This window comes from Egretta garzetta, unplaced genomic scaffold, assembly GCF_000687185.1.
Source record: "Egretta garzetta isolate BGI_Z169 unplaced genomic scaffold, ASM68718v1 scaffold291, whole genome shotgun sequence".
In the NCBI taxonomy this organism is placed as follows: Eukaryota; Metazoa; Chordata; class Aves; order Pelecaniformes; family Ardeidae; genus Egretta; species Egretta garzetta.
In genome coordinates, this window is record NW_009258783.1 from 1,520,872 (window position 1) to 1,538,806 (window position 17,935).

Sequence of the window (17,935 nt, forward strand, 5' to 3'; positions counted from 1 at the left end):
AGTATCTTAAGAAATTTGACAAAGGTATAGAATTTGCAGAGACACTAAATTTCTACATGTTTCAAAAAACACCCCAAACACTAATGAGCAAAGGCAATCATGAAGCAATAGTTGTCCACTAAGAAAAAGCCTACACTGTGAGTCAAATGACCTTACCTCCACATGGTAGAAAAAAAAAAAAAAAAAAAAAAAAAAAGGCTTTCTTTAAGGGTTGTCTAATGATAAAAAATGAACCCCATTTGGACACATTTTAGATTAACCTTTCAGATGGGAGTATGTTTAATGCTCAGTCATATCTAGTTTAAAACCAGAAACTAGTAGTGTCGGTTAGTATTTTGTATTATGACAAAACATGCATCACCTTCCTTTTACAATCAAAAGCATGATCATCAATCCTTTCTGTGCTGCTACTGTACATACTCAAATGGGCATTGCCTCCCAGTAAGCTAGAACTATACAGAGACTGCATCTTTTATTTCTGAGCTCATCTCCTGTTACTCCTTCCTCACTTCTACAGGATCTCACTCTTGTGCTATTTGGCTTTTTATTTGGAATAATCCTCATCTTCCTATCAAGTCAAAAATCCCATCAAAAAAAGACAAGAAGGAAATATCCATATTCCTTTACATGTCTATTGACAAAGTATTTTTGGCCTGTCTAGCAGGCTACGACCACTCCAGAATGAACTGTTCTTTCTCCTTCTGATTCCAAGGCAATATCTATGTGTACCTCTCTTACACATAGCTGGAACCAAGCTCTTCAGAGTTGTGTTTGAAATACCTGACCAAAGGATAACAACTCACTAGAGGTGAATGTCCTGCAATTAAAACTTAACATCTTACCCAGCTTAATGAGCTGATGACTATTCAGAGGAGAATATAAATGGAAGGGAAAATTTATTGCAAAAGAGGGTATGTTTTTTTCCAACCTCTCTGTGTAAAGAAAGGAAAAATCTAAGGAAATATTACACAGAATTATCCTGATAGCTTTCCTTTCAGAAGGAATCTGAAACAGTCTGGCTCTGCAGCTGTCAAATTTCTTCAAATTTGTGAGGTGTCACAGACCAGCTTAGTCCCAAGCTTAATTTCAACTCAACTAACTTCAGGCACACAAGAGTCATGGAATTTAAAGACCCATATGCCCTAACCCTTCCCTATTGTCAGTTGAGAGAGACCGGCACTTTGCGTTGTTTTTCAAGCTACTCAACGCCCAAACCCGCAGATCCATGCATCAGCTTGGTTAGATGAACCTATGCTTTAAACACCGATACACAGTCTTTGCCAGGGCTTGAATTTCTTTGCTTTGATGTGAACTCCACGGCTTGAATGTTTGGCTTTAACTTCTTAGCTTTTAAAGCCCAATGCAGTTTCAAGCAAGAGGATAATTAGATTACAAATTCACTAGATCAGACAGTATTTTCACTTCTAAGCCACAGAATCTCCAGCCAGTAGACTCTAGATGTTGTTTTCTTCCCCACATTCTAGACACAGAACAAATTTCCTGCTTCAGAAATGAAAAAGTAATCTGCATTGGTCCAAAGCAGCAAAACTGATGCGTCTTACAAACCGGGCTAAAAGAAAACACCTCACTTGCTCCTCTATGAATTTGGCTCTTTACACCTGACATTGCTTTTCCCGTCATTGAGTACCACTGAAAGAAAAACTTGTAACTCACAAGATAAAGTCTTAAGAAAGATTTTGCTGCTGCTTCCCCTAGTAAAACTAACACAGCTAGATTTTCACAGGTGCCATTTGCACCCTTTCACGCATAATTAGAGGTTAGAATTCTTAAGTCCTGCTATGTAAAGCCATAACATCAAAATAAAAGTCTTTAACAATTAACAAGACAGAAAGGCAGAGCTGAATCTTAGATTTCAATAGAATTTCAAATAAAAAACTTTATTAGTACCCTAAGCACATTTGATAAGAAAATAATTCATGCAGCGAAGTCTATACACTTCTTTCTGGTCACTTTTCAGACAATGGCCTTCACTTTTGATTATTTTTGAAAGCTATATGAAGTAACTTTCACTACATAAACCTCCATGTAATTCTTTTCACTTTTATCTGAATGTCTTGTTATTGAATGCATTTTTTACCACAATCCTAACAGTTTCTAGCTACTAAAGTTTCATAAATAAATAGTTCTCCCTGAAGTCACTCTATCTACTAAGTAAAAACCATCAAGCTCAAAAAAACAAATCAGGAAACAACACAGAATTCCCAAAACCAATTATTTTTACCTTGTTCATCAAGAAGCTTTTTTGTAAGGTCTTCTGCCTCATCTCCACAGTCTAACTCCAGAGGATCATCATTAATATCCAGGTTCTCCAGCTCCAACTCCAAATCCTCACTCCCAGGTGCTTCCTTATTATCTTTGGCATCTTTTGAATCTATTTAAAAGTTAAGTAGCAATATTAAACTATTAAATACACGCAGAATACAGGAAGGCTCACATTGCTAAACCTACGTCTCTTTAGTGTCTTAGTCTTGTTAAAAGGAAAGAAGGAAAAGAGTATCTACTTCTTGAGACTATACTGTCTCATCGGTTAGGTCTCAGTGGTTTGATATCCTTCATATAGCTTTTCTCATATGCCCGAGAACTGCAAACATTTACCTACATTGGGATCTGTTAAGGATTGACAACAGTTTTTAGTGCTTTGGTTTGTTCTGAACTATACCTTGGACGTCTTCATTATCTAACACATACATTGACACAGAACAAGATACTCATAAATGTAGCAATCTAAATTCAAAAGTGCTTAAAATGGATTGCCAGGCCATCTCATGGAAAGCACAAGCAAAAAAACCTTGCATACTGGGAAGGTCAGATATTAAAAACAGTATCCTCCAAAACCCCAGTAAATTAATATCACAAACATTATTCAAAAAGAGCCAGACGCAAAGGTACAAATTCTAATTTAATATTTGCACTGCATATTCTTCATAGCTCAACTGATAAAAAAAAATATGACAAAGCAAGGTAAAGAGAAAGTATTTTATGCAGACCAAGAAAAGCAGCAAAAAGCACAAGGAGGAAGATTCTGAAGAAACAATGTACTATGTAGAAGGTCAAATAAAAACCATTTTTTCCTTGAAAACAAATAATCTATGAATCTCTAGATGAAGATTCAGAAAGGAATAGCTAGTATTTTTCTTGAATAACACCGGTCCAGCACAGAGCATTTTTCTAAGAGATTACTGCCTACAACATTTTACTATTCTTTTAGGCCTCCTTCAAGCCTCATTTGCAGACTGTGCTTTATAAAAAGAAAAATTTCAAGGCAAATAACCTTTAAAATGAAAAAGTAAGTATTTTAATAAGTTACAACTACACAGTGTACATGTCAGGTGGAAATAGCAGACTCACAAAGCAAGCAACCTGTTTAGAATCACAGACTAATTTAGTCTGCAGTGGACCTCAGTGAGGTCTCTAGCTCAACGTTCTGCTCAAAGTGGATGATCACTGTATTCAGACCAGATTTCTCAGGGATTTTTTTCCAAACATCTTGAAAGATCTCTTAAGGCAGAGATTCCAGTCTCCCTGGGCTAGCTGCTCCAACACGTAATTATCCTCACAGGGAAATTTCAGAATTTAGAAATCAGAAAGGCAGCCATGAGCTATAAAGTTGAAATTCCATTAATATTCAACACTGACCTACTGCTTGTGTATTAGAAAACAACGTAGCCTGTGCCCTTGTGGGCATTTCCTCAATGCCAAAACGCTGCTCTCATCCAAACATGCATCTTCTGTTACACTTTGAACCAGTGAGGGTGACTGTCATTTTTATCCCATTATAATTAAAGTCAACCAATGCCTGGTTGTGAACCTAGGGCTGCATCAGAAGTGAGGAACCATCCAAAACTTTTAATCTGGAATTTTATACTGAGACAGTTGGCTACCATTGACAATTTAGTGGAAAAAAACGAGAATGAACATTAACGTCTTTCAAAGAAGGTGAACTTCTGGGTTTCTCACAGAAAAGTTAACGGTTTCCCGCATTGGTTAAGCATTCTATCGATATTAAAATGCATTTACTTTTTTCTTCCTTAAAGACCATAACCAGATATAATCCCTTTCCCACATAGTTTCTTCCCTAAAAATTCATCCAAACTGGTGTGCTGTCCCAATCACCACAAATTATTTTGTTAGAGACTCGTTACTTCCATCAAATTTGCATATCTGTTGGAAAAAATACACTAAAAAAACCCAACTCATCTAAGCATTCTACCTCTTGATTCATCTTTGCCGGAATCCTTATTCTGGGAACATTTTTCATTGTCTTTGAACAAAATTGCTGGCACAAAAGCCTTTAAGTCGATGAGATTCTCATAGAAGTTTCTAGCATCTTCGTCTTCCCAGATACCCCCCTCCAGGTCATACTCTCCAGGCTTTCCTGGTGTGAAAATATCAATACCAGGTCCATGTTCTGCAAAAATAGTGAAGCCATAAGAAAGTTATTCACACAGATTTTTCATCTTCTAAAACGAGGCACCTTTAAATATTAAGAAAATACTTTTAGAAACACATTAACCTATTTATTAGTACCACCATTTTCACTTAAATATTGCGATGTATACTTTAAAGTGCTTTTAACAACCCAATCTTAATATTAGATCTATCAACAGACTATCTTATAATTATAAATTTGGCATACATAGAAAACACAGACATTATCAGAGTGGAAGTCAAATCAGATAAAATCAATACCACGTTATGTGGTATTAGAAAGGAAAGCTATAACAGACTTTAACCACATTAACATGTAATCGCTTTGAGTGTGACGAACTGTACCTCACTGTATTTTAAGAACAGAAGTTTAAAAAGAATAACTTCAAATTTAGAGGTATTCAAGTAGTACAGCTTTTTTTTTAAGTTCAAGATCACTTCAGACAAAAGGTACACTCATGATTTCAACAACATCTCTAAACCTAAAATTTAAGACTCAAAAAGGCATTGAATAACACTGTCAGTTAAACGCTGTACTTCTCAGGAGGTCAGAGAGCCACCTAGTGACTTATCTGGTTTAACAGTATGTTCCTGCTCATAACATCATGACCCAAAATATACTTCATTTTTTAACAGTATCAGATTTTAAAGCTAGCATATACAGTTCTTTCAATATTAAAAAAAGGCACTGCTTTAAATTGAAAGGATTAAGTTAAAAACATTTTTCATTTTCCATTTATTCCTGTATTACCTGGAACAAATCTAAATAGGTATTACTTAAGTTACCGTAACTACACAGCACATACAATAGTTATTGTTACATTAGGTGTAATTACTGTAATAAAAACCTATGTATTGTTCATTCTTTGATATCCTTAAGGCAGAAAATCTAAATAAAAAGAAATCAGTGAAACGAACGCATCAGTAAGAGTTTGGTTAGCTTTCCCACCACATCCAAGCCAAGTCCAGCATCCTGTTTACTTGCTTTAAAAGATGGCCTACCCTCAGGTGTTGGTTTCTCTTGAGGAAGGTCAGGCATGTTTTCATCCAAAAGATCAGCAAGAGATTGAGAATTTGCCAACAGCTTCTGATAGGACATTGCAAATTCCTCATATTGCTTGTGTCGATCTTCACTCAGCTCTCCTTTGGAGTGAAGAATGCGCCTACAAAAATCGAAGTTACAGTAAGACGACCTTTTTTCTTAAAATATATTTGAGCTATGCTGAACCACTGCCAATCTCTCTGAGCAAAGCTAACCTTCCCTCTTCGAGGAACTGTGAGAATTATAGTTTAGACCGCAATAGCAAATTTTTTTTTTCCCAAACAGCCATACCGAATTGCCAACTTGAATGTCACTGAGGGCAGTACAGTCACAGAAGGTTTAACTTCCACATCTAAAGAGAAAGACTAACTTATTTTTTTGCCACGATTATCCTGTAATGGTCCTGCCCTATGAAAAGACTTTTGTGGTAAATGAAAACATTCAACTTAGAGGAAAGCTGGATAATAGTTGTTTTGCATCTGTAACGACATTTCCATGTTGTTCAAATGATTACATGGGCAATCATTGCCAGGAGGCTCAAAAAAATTTGCCCATTAAGACCAGCTCATTAATTTTCCAACAAACCAAGTTATTTCAAGGCTACCAATCCAAATTAAGAGCACTCACATTTCTTTGTTTTCCTCTGTGAAACTATCCATACTTATTTTAAATTCTCATTTTCAAAAATGAAATCTGTTGTTAAAAGCAGCTTGCATTCGAAGGAACGTAACCGCTGCTTACAAGCGCATAGGGAAGCAGTTTCAGGATTACATGCAGAACGGTAAAACTCGATTTTCTTACCAATCTAACCACAGTTAAGGCTTAACAATTTACTAGCTATTGCTCAACACCATATACCAGCTTAAAAACAGTCTCACTTGTTTTTAAGGAATAGACAATATAGTTCAAAAGTGTTACTCACTACATACTTTTTCATTTTGCCAGTCTTCATGATCTACTTTCAAAGTCATACAAAACTCCACATATCTGTTTGACAAGACCAGCTCTTCTCTACAGAAACATGCTAACACAAGGACCACTTAAAGCCTTGCATGCTTTCTGAAAGTCAAGGCAGTTGAAACTGACATCACTTTGTAAAATCATACAAGAAATACTAGGACTGCAAGTTACAGATGTATCTTTCATATCAGAAAGACAAATCTTTGCCTCATTTTCAAAGGATTTCCTTTTATTCCCTATTGCATTTGATTGCTCTGATTCACTTTAACTACATAGTTTAAGAAATGGAATTACCCTAAAGTTATCTGTTATTTCAGAAAACACCAAACGCTGATGTTAACATTATGAAACTTTATGAAATAACAAACAACTTTTCTCCCTATACATACTCTTGCATTTTCTCATTTAATTTCTGATTGCAAAAAAAAATTCCTCAAGTCCCTTGAAAATTCTTGTACTAAAGCAGTTTTGATAATTATCAGCAAGTTACCATCCATTTAGTTAAATTTATTAGTTAAAACGACCAAAAAATACATTTCTTGATTCTGGTAAGGTGTTATAGAACTTCTAAAGTCAAATACTAAAAAGGAATATAAATAACAGAAACCTCTTACAGAGTCCCTATACAAGCTAGAAATAGAAAACGTCTTGGATTTTTAGCAACAAATATCAAGAACTTTCAGTAGTTTGAACCAAGTGTACAGAACAAGGTAATCTCTGCTAGTACAAAGCTTGCCACAGAAGACTGCTGAAAGACTGTCAATCCTTGATTTTTGGGTTAACTGAGAATAAGCTGGTTGCTCATTAGCAATGTTCTAGTTTGTCCTCAACTTGAGCTCCTGAGAAGTGCATTTGACCCATCTGTGGCACAATCCACTCCACATGAACAGCTCTTGTAAAGATGATGCAGAGTCAGTTCTTTACCAGCAAGGGACACTTTGGGCCAGCTGAGCTGTTTGGGGACCTACTACAGCCAAGATACAAACAGGCTCAGATCAAACATGGACTTTCAAAGGGAAGCTGACAGAGTGAGCTTGCCTAGCAAGTTTCCAATTTGTTTTACAGTAGCTTGAATACTGTCAGTAACACTGGACTAACTAGCTGTAGCCACTGAGATGAAAGCATCAGAAGATAAAGTTTGAAATAAGGTGTGAATTCCTAAAGAGGCTGCATCATTACATTACCATTAGGCTTTTATTAAGCAGTAAGTATACAATCACATTCCCACCAAAAGACCCAAACATTTTATGGCATAAAAATTCTAAAACCGTTTAAGGAATGCAAGCTGAGGGGCATCAGCCTTGGCTTTTTTCATTTCCAGGTTAATTGTAAAACAGAAGTCATCTTTGTACAGAACACATTCACAGGCTGAGCAAAGAAATCCCTATCTGCTCAGAACCGAAACCTGACACAAATGCCTTGCTAGAGGGCAAGAAGCAGCAATGCCAGCAAAAGTTCTATTTCTTGACCCTCTTACAAAACCACACCTATAGTATGTATCACCTGCTCCTGCAAAATAGAGCAAGAAGAATTAAATAATTAAATAACCACTAAGTTTCTAAAGTGCAGTAGTTCAGTTTGGATTCAGGAAGCATGTTAAGTGCCAATTCATAGTCTTTCCATGGAGACAGCTGTCCATTAGGCACATATTTTACGTTTAAAATACACCAGCAGCCTCATAAACATGAGTGCTGAAGCTCTATGCTATTATTAAAAAACAAAAAAGCAAAGTGCTGTAACAACAGTACAAGAATTTCAGTTCTGTTACTGTTCCCAAAAGACAAGTGTTAACAAATTCAAGCAAGCTAAAGCATACTAAGCAAACTTTAAAAAGCACAATTCATTTCTGAATACAATTAAAAGTACGGCATTCAGAACTTATCTTTATGTCTCTTCAGGATTTCAAAGTGCCACCATGCAAGTTCAGCAGATCTTAAAAACATCCTTAATTTAGACAAAGTAGTTTCTTCCATATCTGACACTCATTTTTGAAAACTCACACTAGAGTTTGGGAATCATGTTGTTTCCTTCTGGTGACACAGCCTGCACAGATTGTGCTGTGCCCTTAGCTGTGTGACCAACCCAACCATCAGGTTCTACTGTCAAAGCATAACTCAAGGTAGTTGAGTTTCCAAATTATCCACTTGCAGAAACCCTTGTGTCTAATAATGCTTTAATTTTACCTAAATGATTTAGCAGGTAACACAGTATTAAAGCACTGTTAAGGTTAGCATATTAATTTTCAATTAACTCAACCAATCTGTACATCTTATTTGACAGTCATTCTCCTGACACAGGTAAATTCAAGAGAGATTTACCTGACAAAATATCATGACCTGAACATATGACACTGTTGATGCACAAGAGGGAACCGTTTGCTCCCTGTTCACTTCACCAGTTCTGGAGTAACAGTGGGAATAAAAGCTACTGCTATCAGCAAAGTGGATCAGGTTTCAAATGCACTGAGTACCATTTTTTCCCAAGAAGGATTATTCCTTTTTTTAAGGAACAAAAAAAAAACCCCAAACCAAAACCTAAACAAAAAAAAAAACCCCAAGACAACCAACCAAAAACAAAAACCCAACATACCATCACCCCAATCACTTTTCAGAAATCCAGAGTTTGGCAGATTTCTATAGTATTCACAGACTTCTTACCAGGCAAGTTTCCATCTTTGACCTTTGATGCCTTGCACATCCATAGCATGCAAATGCCAAGCATCTCTCTTGTTACAGACACATTGGAAGCAAAGAAAATTAGGCAGGAAAGTTTTTTGATGTCTCGTATCTTTAACAAAACTTATTCCCCAACTTTTATTAAGCAGCTAAAATAAAAATCTAAAAGTTCATACAGAGATAAATAATTACCTTCACCCAGTGATAAACCATACTTCTTCACATTCCTTCCTCAAAATAAAGCTTTGCACCCAAGTTCACAGGGATAATTCAGATGACAAGGTGCATAAAGAGGTCTCTACTCTGATCTACTGAAAGCAGGCTCAATGACGAGATCAGACCAGGCTGCTCAGGGCTCTATCCAGGCATTTTTATCCAATTGTGCAAGTAAACAAAGTATACTTACCTCTCCCGGATCACTTAGGTTCCTTCTTCTTCATGGTTTCTTAACAGTCTTTGTATCTCTTGGAATTTTTTTTTCCCCACTTTATTTCCCACCATACAGCCTTTTCAACACTTGCTCATTGAAGTCCCAGCCAGAACCAATGTGCCCAGACCAATTATAATTGTGACAGTATAAAAGTTTACATTCATTGACTTTAAAAAATAACAACTGAGTCAATAACACACTTTAAAGTAAAAAGGTACTTGTAGAAATAATGGTAGCTCAAAAATCTGTTTATGGTCCTATGAAATACACCACTTATCTGGTCTTGGCCAGCTGTGACTGCAGCACAACACCCATCAGCACAATGGATCCAAGTTTAAAGCCTTGATTTGGGAACACCAACTTTTAATGTATTGCAAGCATACATTTGGCTCTGATATTCAGCCTTTTAGTTGAAACCTGTGCCTACACACAGTAACACATTCATTTCTGTCTGCTTGGAATGCTTCCAAAAGGATTTAAGAATGACCATGTTTTAAGACCAGCAGTTGGGTTTAGGCCAGTTCCAATAATGACAATTCAGGATGCTTTAAAGAAAAGCAAACAACTACTAAACAATGTGGTCACAGTAGAAATTAAAATATTCAGATCTTAAAGGTGTGTGTATTCATATCCTTCGATATTAGTATTTCATATAGACATTTAAGAGTATTTCAATCCAATTGTCTATACCCTCCAACTTATTAATACATAAAATTTGCCCACATTAAAGCATAAGGGATACTTCGTTAGTCTAACCTAATTTTTGCCCCATACTGGTACATTAAAAAAAGTAAACAAGCCAAAGCCATTGTGGCATACGCTCCGTTAGATATATGTGGGTGGAAAGGGAGGAATCAGATTGTGCCAACTGGAAAAGGACAGTACCAGCTGGGAAACAAACATTACTCTTAAGCTGCTACGGGAGCATCATCAAACTTACAGAGTTATAGAGAATTAAAGCTAAAGGTCAACCTCCATTTCCTTTAAAGATATTCAAAGAGTCTGTTTGGTTTTTGCTTTTAAGGTATTCAGAGCAAAGTTAGAACTTTTTTTAGATATATTGCAGAATACACTTATCTTCTAGACACCACAAACAAATTTTGCTTACACATACTACAACAAATCTAGGCATTTCATAAACAAACTATTTTTTTCTCCATAAATAAAAAGCAACATTCAAGTGTCACCTGTTTTGTCTTTCAATATTTTGTAGCTCCCTGTGGTCCCTTTTCAGATGTTTGGTCAAAGACGTAAAGTATTCCTTCAACAAATTCTGGAAGGGCTGCTGTTTCTCTGGGCTAATTATCTCACTAGGAGGAAAGCCCAAGTTAAACTTCTCTGCAACAGTTTTTACTTTCCTTGGTACCAAACCAGCAATGTCGTCTCCACAGTGCCGACAAAAGCTGATAACCACAGAAACATGAGTGTGGGATTCTCGATCAGCGTTAATAATATTTTTAAGCTGCTCATAGATTAAAGACAGACCTTCCTTGTCAGTGAAAATCCCAACTATTGTCAATTCTGCAATGAAACGCAAATCAGTTCTTAACTTGGTAATGTTGGGGGTCTTCTCTTCTTTCCTGGCTTCAAAATGTTTTTTCCAAGCCTGAAGTAACGAAGGGGCAAAATCAGCATAGCGCTGGTGGAAGAGGGAACACAAGTGCACAGCGCAGTTCACATCTGATATTTTCAGTTTGGCTTCCACAATAGAAGCTACTGCTTCTGCAATGTATTTGCTTAAATTCAGGCTATTAAAGTCATGGGACAAGGAGTCCCTTTGTTGCTCTGTAATGGTTTTTAACTTTTTAACAAAAGCTGTGTTCTTCTTCAAACTGGAATCTAGTCTGCTGAAGAAGTTTTCCTCAGGGCGATTGTCTGGTGCATTCTGGTTTTTGCTGCGAAGCTCTTTTCTTGCCTGATGGCGCTCCCAAGCCTCCTGATGGAGCTGATGTGCTTCCTCTTTTTCTCTAAGACAAACAAAAATTAGTCATTTTCATTACAGAACCTTACTTTCAGGTTACCAGTTCATAGTTGGAAACCCTCCAGTAGTTCTAAACACAATTTCCCTTTAATACTCTGTTTTTAAATATTTAACAAGTTAATCCCAGAAAGCTAAAGTATCTGCTTCATAACTACTGTTTGATTTTTTTGCTGCAAAAGGCAAGTACTACTTGTTACAAAACGAAATTTCTCCAGTATTTCTATGCAGAACATATTAATCCAAACAGACTTAGAAAATATAAACATAAAACTCCATTTACTCCAGACAGGGATTAAGTTCTTACAGAAGAGGACAACCACCTTTCAACAGGTTACTGTATTACACAGTTAAGAGAAATATTTTTATTCCCAGACTATTGAAATGACGTAGAAAATTTTAAATAGGTGAAATACCTCTGTCCCAGCTAGAATTTGGCTATGACATTGCCTCAGTCTTAGAAAGTGACATATTTCAAACACAGGAATGTCTGGAATCTTGGCTTTATTTGGTCTAAAGGTGCTATCTTAAGACTGTAGTACATTTTGATAGCGTACTAAGAAACATTGCCTTAGTAATATCACATATTAAACTGCCAGGCCACATTCTGTGTTTGCCATCCAGGTATCGTTGTCTATGACCAATTAAAAGAAATGACAGCCGTCCCTCACAGTAGATTTGCTCCTGTTATGGTCTGTGGACCTGTTAGAGCCCATATTCCCAATTTTATGACACTAACACTTCCCAATTTTAAAAGAAACCACGGTTCTTTATTCAATCACATTTGTGCATTACATTGTCACCACACGGAGAACACTATCAAAAACCTGTATTAGAGATTAAAGTAGCAGAGGCTAAAGGTGAAAACTCAAAACTGCATAGAAGTCATAAAGCATGTTCAGCTAGCCATGTAACATTTATAACACTACATATAACTTGCTGTAACTCACTCAAATAGCTAATCTTTTATAATTCTGCCCAAAACCCTGATAGCAGGACTACGGCATTTGGCACAATTAAACCATTAAAAACCAACTTACTTCAGTTGAGCAGCTGCTTCTTCTTGTTTCTTTTTCTCTTCCTCCTCTTGTTTCTTTTTTTCCTCTTCTTCAAGTTTCTTTTTTTCTTCCTCTTCTTTTTTCTTTTGCTCTTCTTCTGCCTTTACTTTATCCTCTTCTTTTTTCTTCCGCTCCTTGTCTTCTTTTTTCCTTTTATCCTCTTCCAGTTTTTTCTTTTTATCTTCAGGAACCTTTAAAGTCTCTCTCTTCATGCCAACCTTGACATCTTCTTTTGGCTTTTCCCTGGTGCTCACTGGTCGCCTTTCACTAAATTCTTTTTCTTTATTATTTAACGGAGATTCTTTTTCTTCCATATTTGCTGGCTTCTTGCGCTCAGCTGGCATTGTGTTACCCAGGCAAGTCTGCAGAATCACAGGAAAATAAGTACTTTTAACTTGTTGATATATTAAAGCCATTTTCGCAGCCCACCTATTCTCATTTAGTTCTTAACTAAGTAAGGTAACTCACAGATGCCTTATTAGACTAAAATACAGGTTTAAGGTAAGTTTTCTTGAACTAAGAAATGGACCTAACAATAGGTAAAAACTAATCATTTTGTTACGGTGTTACACTGCAAAGTTGTCTTCAGCATGAATTGTGAAGTAAAAGCATTTGAAGTTTCTGCAAGTTGAGGAATACAAGATCTTGGAACATAAACAGAAGTCCATCTGCAAAAAAATCCAAGACTGATGAAAGCAAAGTACCCCCAACTTAAAAATGAATAAAAATATTTGATTCATCAGCATGCACCTGCACCTCACTGACCTTTCTACACATCTCCTAAGAATACTGCCCCTTCCACTACCTCCACTTAGGATCATAGGATAATGCAGGTTAGATGGGGCCTCCAGGGGATCAACCTCCTGCTCAAACCAGGTTCCACTATGAGGTCAGACAAGATTGCTCTAGGCTCCAGTCCCGAAAACCATGAAGGAAGGGGACTGCACAACCTGTCCACCCAACTTGCTTCAATGCCTGACTGCCCTCATTGTTAAAAGGCATCATCTTGTTCCCCTCTTTCCCCACACCTCCCAGGATTTCCCCAGGCATCTCAAGCACTCTTCCACACAGCACAAGTACCAGCTGGAAAAGCATGCCATGCTGACTAAAATGTCTGCACAAACCTCCCTGGCCAGCAGAACATGCGAAAATGATAGCGGAATGGCTACAACTATCAACAGTTATCAAATGCTCCAATTTGTATCTCTTTCTACTCAACCAATGTTTTTCTGGGGACTCATAGGAGCTTTAGCACCTTTGAGGTTTCTAGCCCTCTAAACTTTTGTTTCATTTGGCTAAGGATAACAAATATTGAACAAAAAAAGGACATAATTAAAATCAGATCAGGGACTTGACTAGCTAAGTTTTGAGTATCTCCAAGGACAGAGATGCAATGGTCCCCTCTGGGCCCCTGTTCCAGTACCTGAACAACCAAAACTTTTCCCAATATCATCCTGGAACTTGCTATGCCCCATCTTGTGTCCATTTCTTCTCATCCTATCCCTGTACAGCTTTAAGAACCCAGCTCCATCTTCTCTACACTCTCCCAATTAGGTTGTTGTAGACAGTAATAAGACTTCCCCTTTTCTTCTTACAGATGAAGAAGCCCACTTCTCTGAGTCTTTCTTCAGAGAACATGTTCTCCAGCTTCCTAATGATCTTGGTGGGCCTCCAGTGAACTTGCTCCAGCATGTCAATGCCTTTTTTGGAACAGAGAATCCACAACTGGATGTGGTAGCCAGATATGGCCTTGTAAGTACCAAATAGAGGGGAAGACTCACCTTCCTCAACCTGCTGGGTAACTCTTGTTAACTACAGTCCAGAATGCAGCTGGCCTTAACACAAGGGCATTCTGCTGACTCATGTCGAGGATCAGATAGGGCCAGACAGGACCGACAGAGGCAATTAGAACACCCAAGGTTTATTTACTTCAGGCTAAATTAATTTCTTAAAGCAAAAAATAATTTTCACATATTCATGTGCTTTAAATTAAATTCATATAGAGGCAAGACTGATGGGACACAATTGCATATGATGCCTCCTGAAAAACCATCACTTGGTTTTTATTGGTAACACCAGTTTGATTCCCAATTACCACCCTTACTTTCGCCTAACGTTTCACTCAGACTGTATGATGAAAATATGACAGATTCACATATTCCCTCAACAAAATGGACGAGACACTTGCATTCCAAACTAAAGGTAGAGTGCTTCTAGTATTATTTTTAACTGTTTTGAAAGATATTTATAAATACGACACTAAAGAAACTCTGTTTCTAACTAAGTATTCCACATTCCCTCCCCCACCCCCCAAACAGTAAGACGACAGAGTCACATACTGGCTATCCCATATGCAACACTGCGTTACAATTTTTAAGATGCTTGTCCAGGTCTCCTGAAGAAAACACTGCAGAAATTCACAGTATATTCAGATATGGGCAGAGACAACTCACCAATGGGGAACCTATTCAGGACTTGGCCTCTGACAGCAATTGGCAACAGCACCAATGAAGAAATGTTTCTGACACTGATTCAGGGAAATGAGACCAAGCAAATCAGCATCGATTAAACAAGTACTAGCAAATTTGGCTCCCTAGTGCATGTCTACAACTAAGACGTTCCACAGCTCAACATCTCAGAACTACTGGGATTTTGAAAACACTGATCTACATCTTAAAACAGTATTGTTTTATTGTTATTAAACCAGTACTTAACCAAGGAGTGTGTGTGGGAAACATCAACAAAACCCAAACAACTAAGCAGCCCCCCAGACCTCTTCATATTAAAGGTCTGAACTAATTCTTCCATCTCTGTAGGCCAGTTAAGTGGGTTCCTCACAGATCCATCTTGCAAATCCTCTAAGTGTTCTGTTTCAAATTCAACACTACCAGTTTATTAATCTTTCCTGACCATGAATCCACATTGGAAATTCCATCAGTTTGAGACAGCTAAAATACCTCTCCCACCATTTTTAACAAAAGGGGTTTGAAAGGGAAGCTTTTAGCATTTAAACATCACTGTAATATCTTACTAGTAAGATTAGGTCCATTAGAATATTGCACAAGACTCTCCAGTAATTGTATTAAAATGTTTTTCACCAAGAAGTCTATTAAACAAAAAAAAATAAATAGAGCAAGACATTCATTTAAAAAAAAAAAAGTGTTAAGATTCTGAAAGATAATGAATTGGGAGCTAAGTTTAAGAAGAAAACATTGGGAAAAAAGGGTTGTTTGATTAAAGAAATGTTGGACAGACATGCCACCATTCCAATACTCCGGCTTTTATCTTTGTCCCCCACCTGTTCTTAGTAGGATAACTCAATTACAATTGGGGGAAAAAAACCAAAAAAACCCCAAAGCAAAGTATCCAGCTACACATATAACTTCTAACAACACAGTCACTTACCAAAATTGTTACACTACTCAAACTCTTACTAATTTTAGGAACTCGGAATTCTCTCTTAAAGACCTATCTGACATTTGCTTGTATAAAAACAAAATAGAGAAGATGGGATAAAAAAAGGGACAAACAGAAAAGGGACAGAGCACAATAGGGTAGATTGTGATTTCAACCACAAGGCAGTATTTATCTGCTTTTTCCCCGTGAATGGTGGTGACAAAAAAACCCCAACGAACAAAAACCCAGTCTAGTTTATAATGACTTCTGTCCTGCATCACAGAACACGCATGCTACAATACCCCTCACTACCTGCTACATATATAGCTCCTTATCTCGCAAACCCTTCCGCTCGTACTGCCAGCTCATTTATGCCTACCAGGCGTTGATGGCAAGAGGCAGGCGGTGGGGTTGCTGCCTCCAAGCTACGGACAGACTGATTCACCGGTCAGCGCTGGAGTGCCAGCTAACAGCGCAGCCAAAACAGAACTGTCCACTGAGCGTTCGCTGCAGCCCTTCCCTCAGCAAGAATGTTAATTTAGACATTGTTACTTTTCCTCAGCTGCCAGTTACCACAAGATCTGTAGAAAGTTTATATACCTTCAAAACATCTGCCTAATTTGACTGAAACTGGCAGAAAGGTGGAAAAGTTGCGGGAAGCAGAGAAAAAAGGAAACGGGCAGCAGGCTTGCCTGGGTCTCATTACCATAGGAAATAAGACTGAAGATACACAGTTTGGTCCAGATTAAGGAAGTGGTAAGGAAACATTAAGAGAAACTTAATCATTAAGTGAACTTCTATTTAATACCTAATGTTTATGCGAATGTACTGGTGAAAAGGCAAGATAATGACATGAACTTCATAAGCCAACAGGTAGGAGGAACTGGTGCTCACAGCTGAAAATTCGAAAGGACGGAGAAGACAGATACAAGACAAGTGTTCCATATGCTTTTGGACTCTTGGCAGTGCATTTCTGTAGTGATATTTAGATGTTTTAACACTCTGTCTTCTTAGTTTTATCATTTCCAGATACTATTTTTCCAGAGAAAACTATAGCTCTTAAATTTTCACTATTTGACCAACCTTAACTCAATCTTAGTTGAGAATTTTTTTATTGTACCTGGATTTCTACTTAGTTTTTTTCATACCAATCTTGGAATTTGAAAAACTGATGGGACTGGGTTCACAATACTCTAGGCTCAGAAACTTAAGCAACAGGTCTTGAAATGCACAGGCAACATTTAAGAAAAAGCATCCATGTACTTACTCTCAAGGAAGCCAAAGATTCGTAAAAGATATTTATCATTGTTAATCTAGTCACTGTTCAAAATAAAAGGATAAACATCAACAAACTTGGTCTGATATGCTCGAATCCTCTCAAATCAATAAAACCAGATGATTGTCGCAGGCTGCAGTACCATGAACTGAAATCTCAATCCTTGCAAACACATGTATAGGGGGAAGAAATACGGCTTTATTAAACTAGGAATATTGAGATTTTTTTCACACTTTTTTACCACTACTGGATATTAAATTGATCACAAACAATCCTTTATGCAGCTACTCTATTACACAAGAGATAAGGGAGATAAAGACTGTAGGCAAGTTGTCCCACTTCTGACCTGCTGAAAAACCTCAAAGAGCAACAAACTTCTTCATCGTTAGAAATCACACCACTAGAAAATAAAGTCTCGAGAACTGAAATGCAATTAAGGTTTCTCTTAAAGTAAGGGAAGGAACATAAAAAAAAAAAAATACCACGGTCAATCAGAAGAAAATAAACTTAGGCACGAGCTTTGAGAGATGGGACAGGAAATTACAGAGCAGAGGAAGAAGCCCCCCCTACACACTGGCAGGGAAGGCAGGCCTGCCTAGCCAGCCGGGCAGTTTTACTTTCGATTCCATAGGTCTCGGAGAAAGCGTTTTGCTGTCAGATCTATAGGAACA

At 37.4% G+C, this 17,935-nt stretch overlaps 1 protein-coding gene across 4 annotated transcripts in view; it reads right to left on the reverse strand.

Annotated features, from left to right (window-relative positions):
* UPF2 (UPF2 regulator of nonsense mediated mRNA decay) overlaps positions 1 to 17,498 on the reverse strand; it is a 64,716-nt gene extending 47,218 nt beyond the window's left edge. The window contains exons 1-6 of one of the 4 annotated variants that reach the window (XM_035889179.1): positions 17,256 to 17,498; positions 12,575 to 12,954; positions 10,744 to 11,523; positions 5,452 to 5,612; positions 4,232 to 4,429; positions 2,243 to 2,392 (exon numbers count right to left, since the gene is read on the reverse strand). In XM_035889179.1, coding sequence (XP_035745072.1) covers positions 2,243 to 2,392; positions 4,232 to 4,429; positions 5,452 to 5,612; positions 10,744 to 11,523; positions 12,575 to 12,954; positions 17,256 to 17,294 — 1,708 coding nt within the window. In that variant the 5' untranslated portion in view covers positions 17,295 to 17,498. Of the gene's footprint in view, positions 1 to 2,242; positions 2,393 to 4,231; positions 4,430 to 5,451; positions 5,613 to 10,743; positions 11,524 to 12,574; positions 12,955 to 15,045; positions 15,672 to 17,255 lie in introns of those variants that run through there. The other 3 variants (XM_035889176.1, XM_009649455.2, XM_035889177.1) reach the window with 3 other exon arrangements.
* Between the last annotated feature and the right edge of the window lie 437 nt (positions 17,499 to 17,935).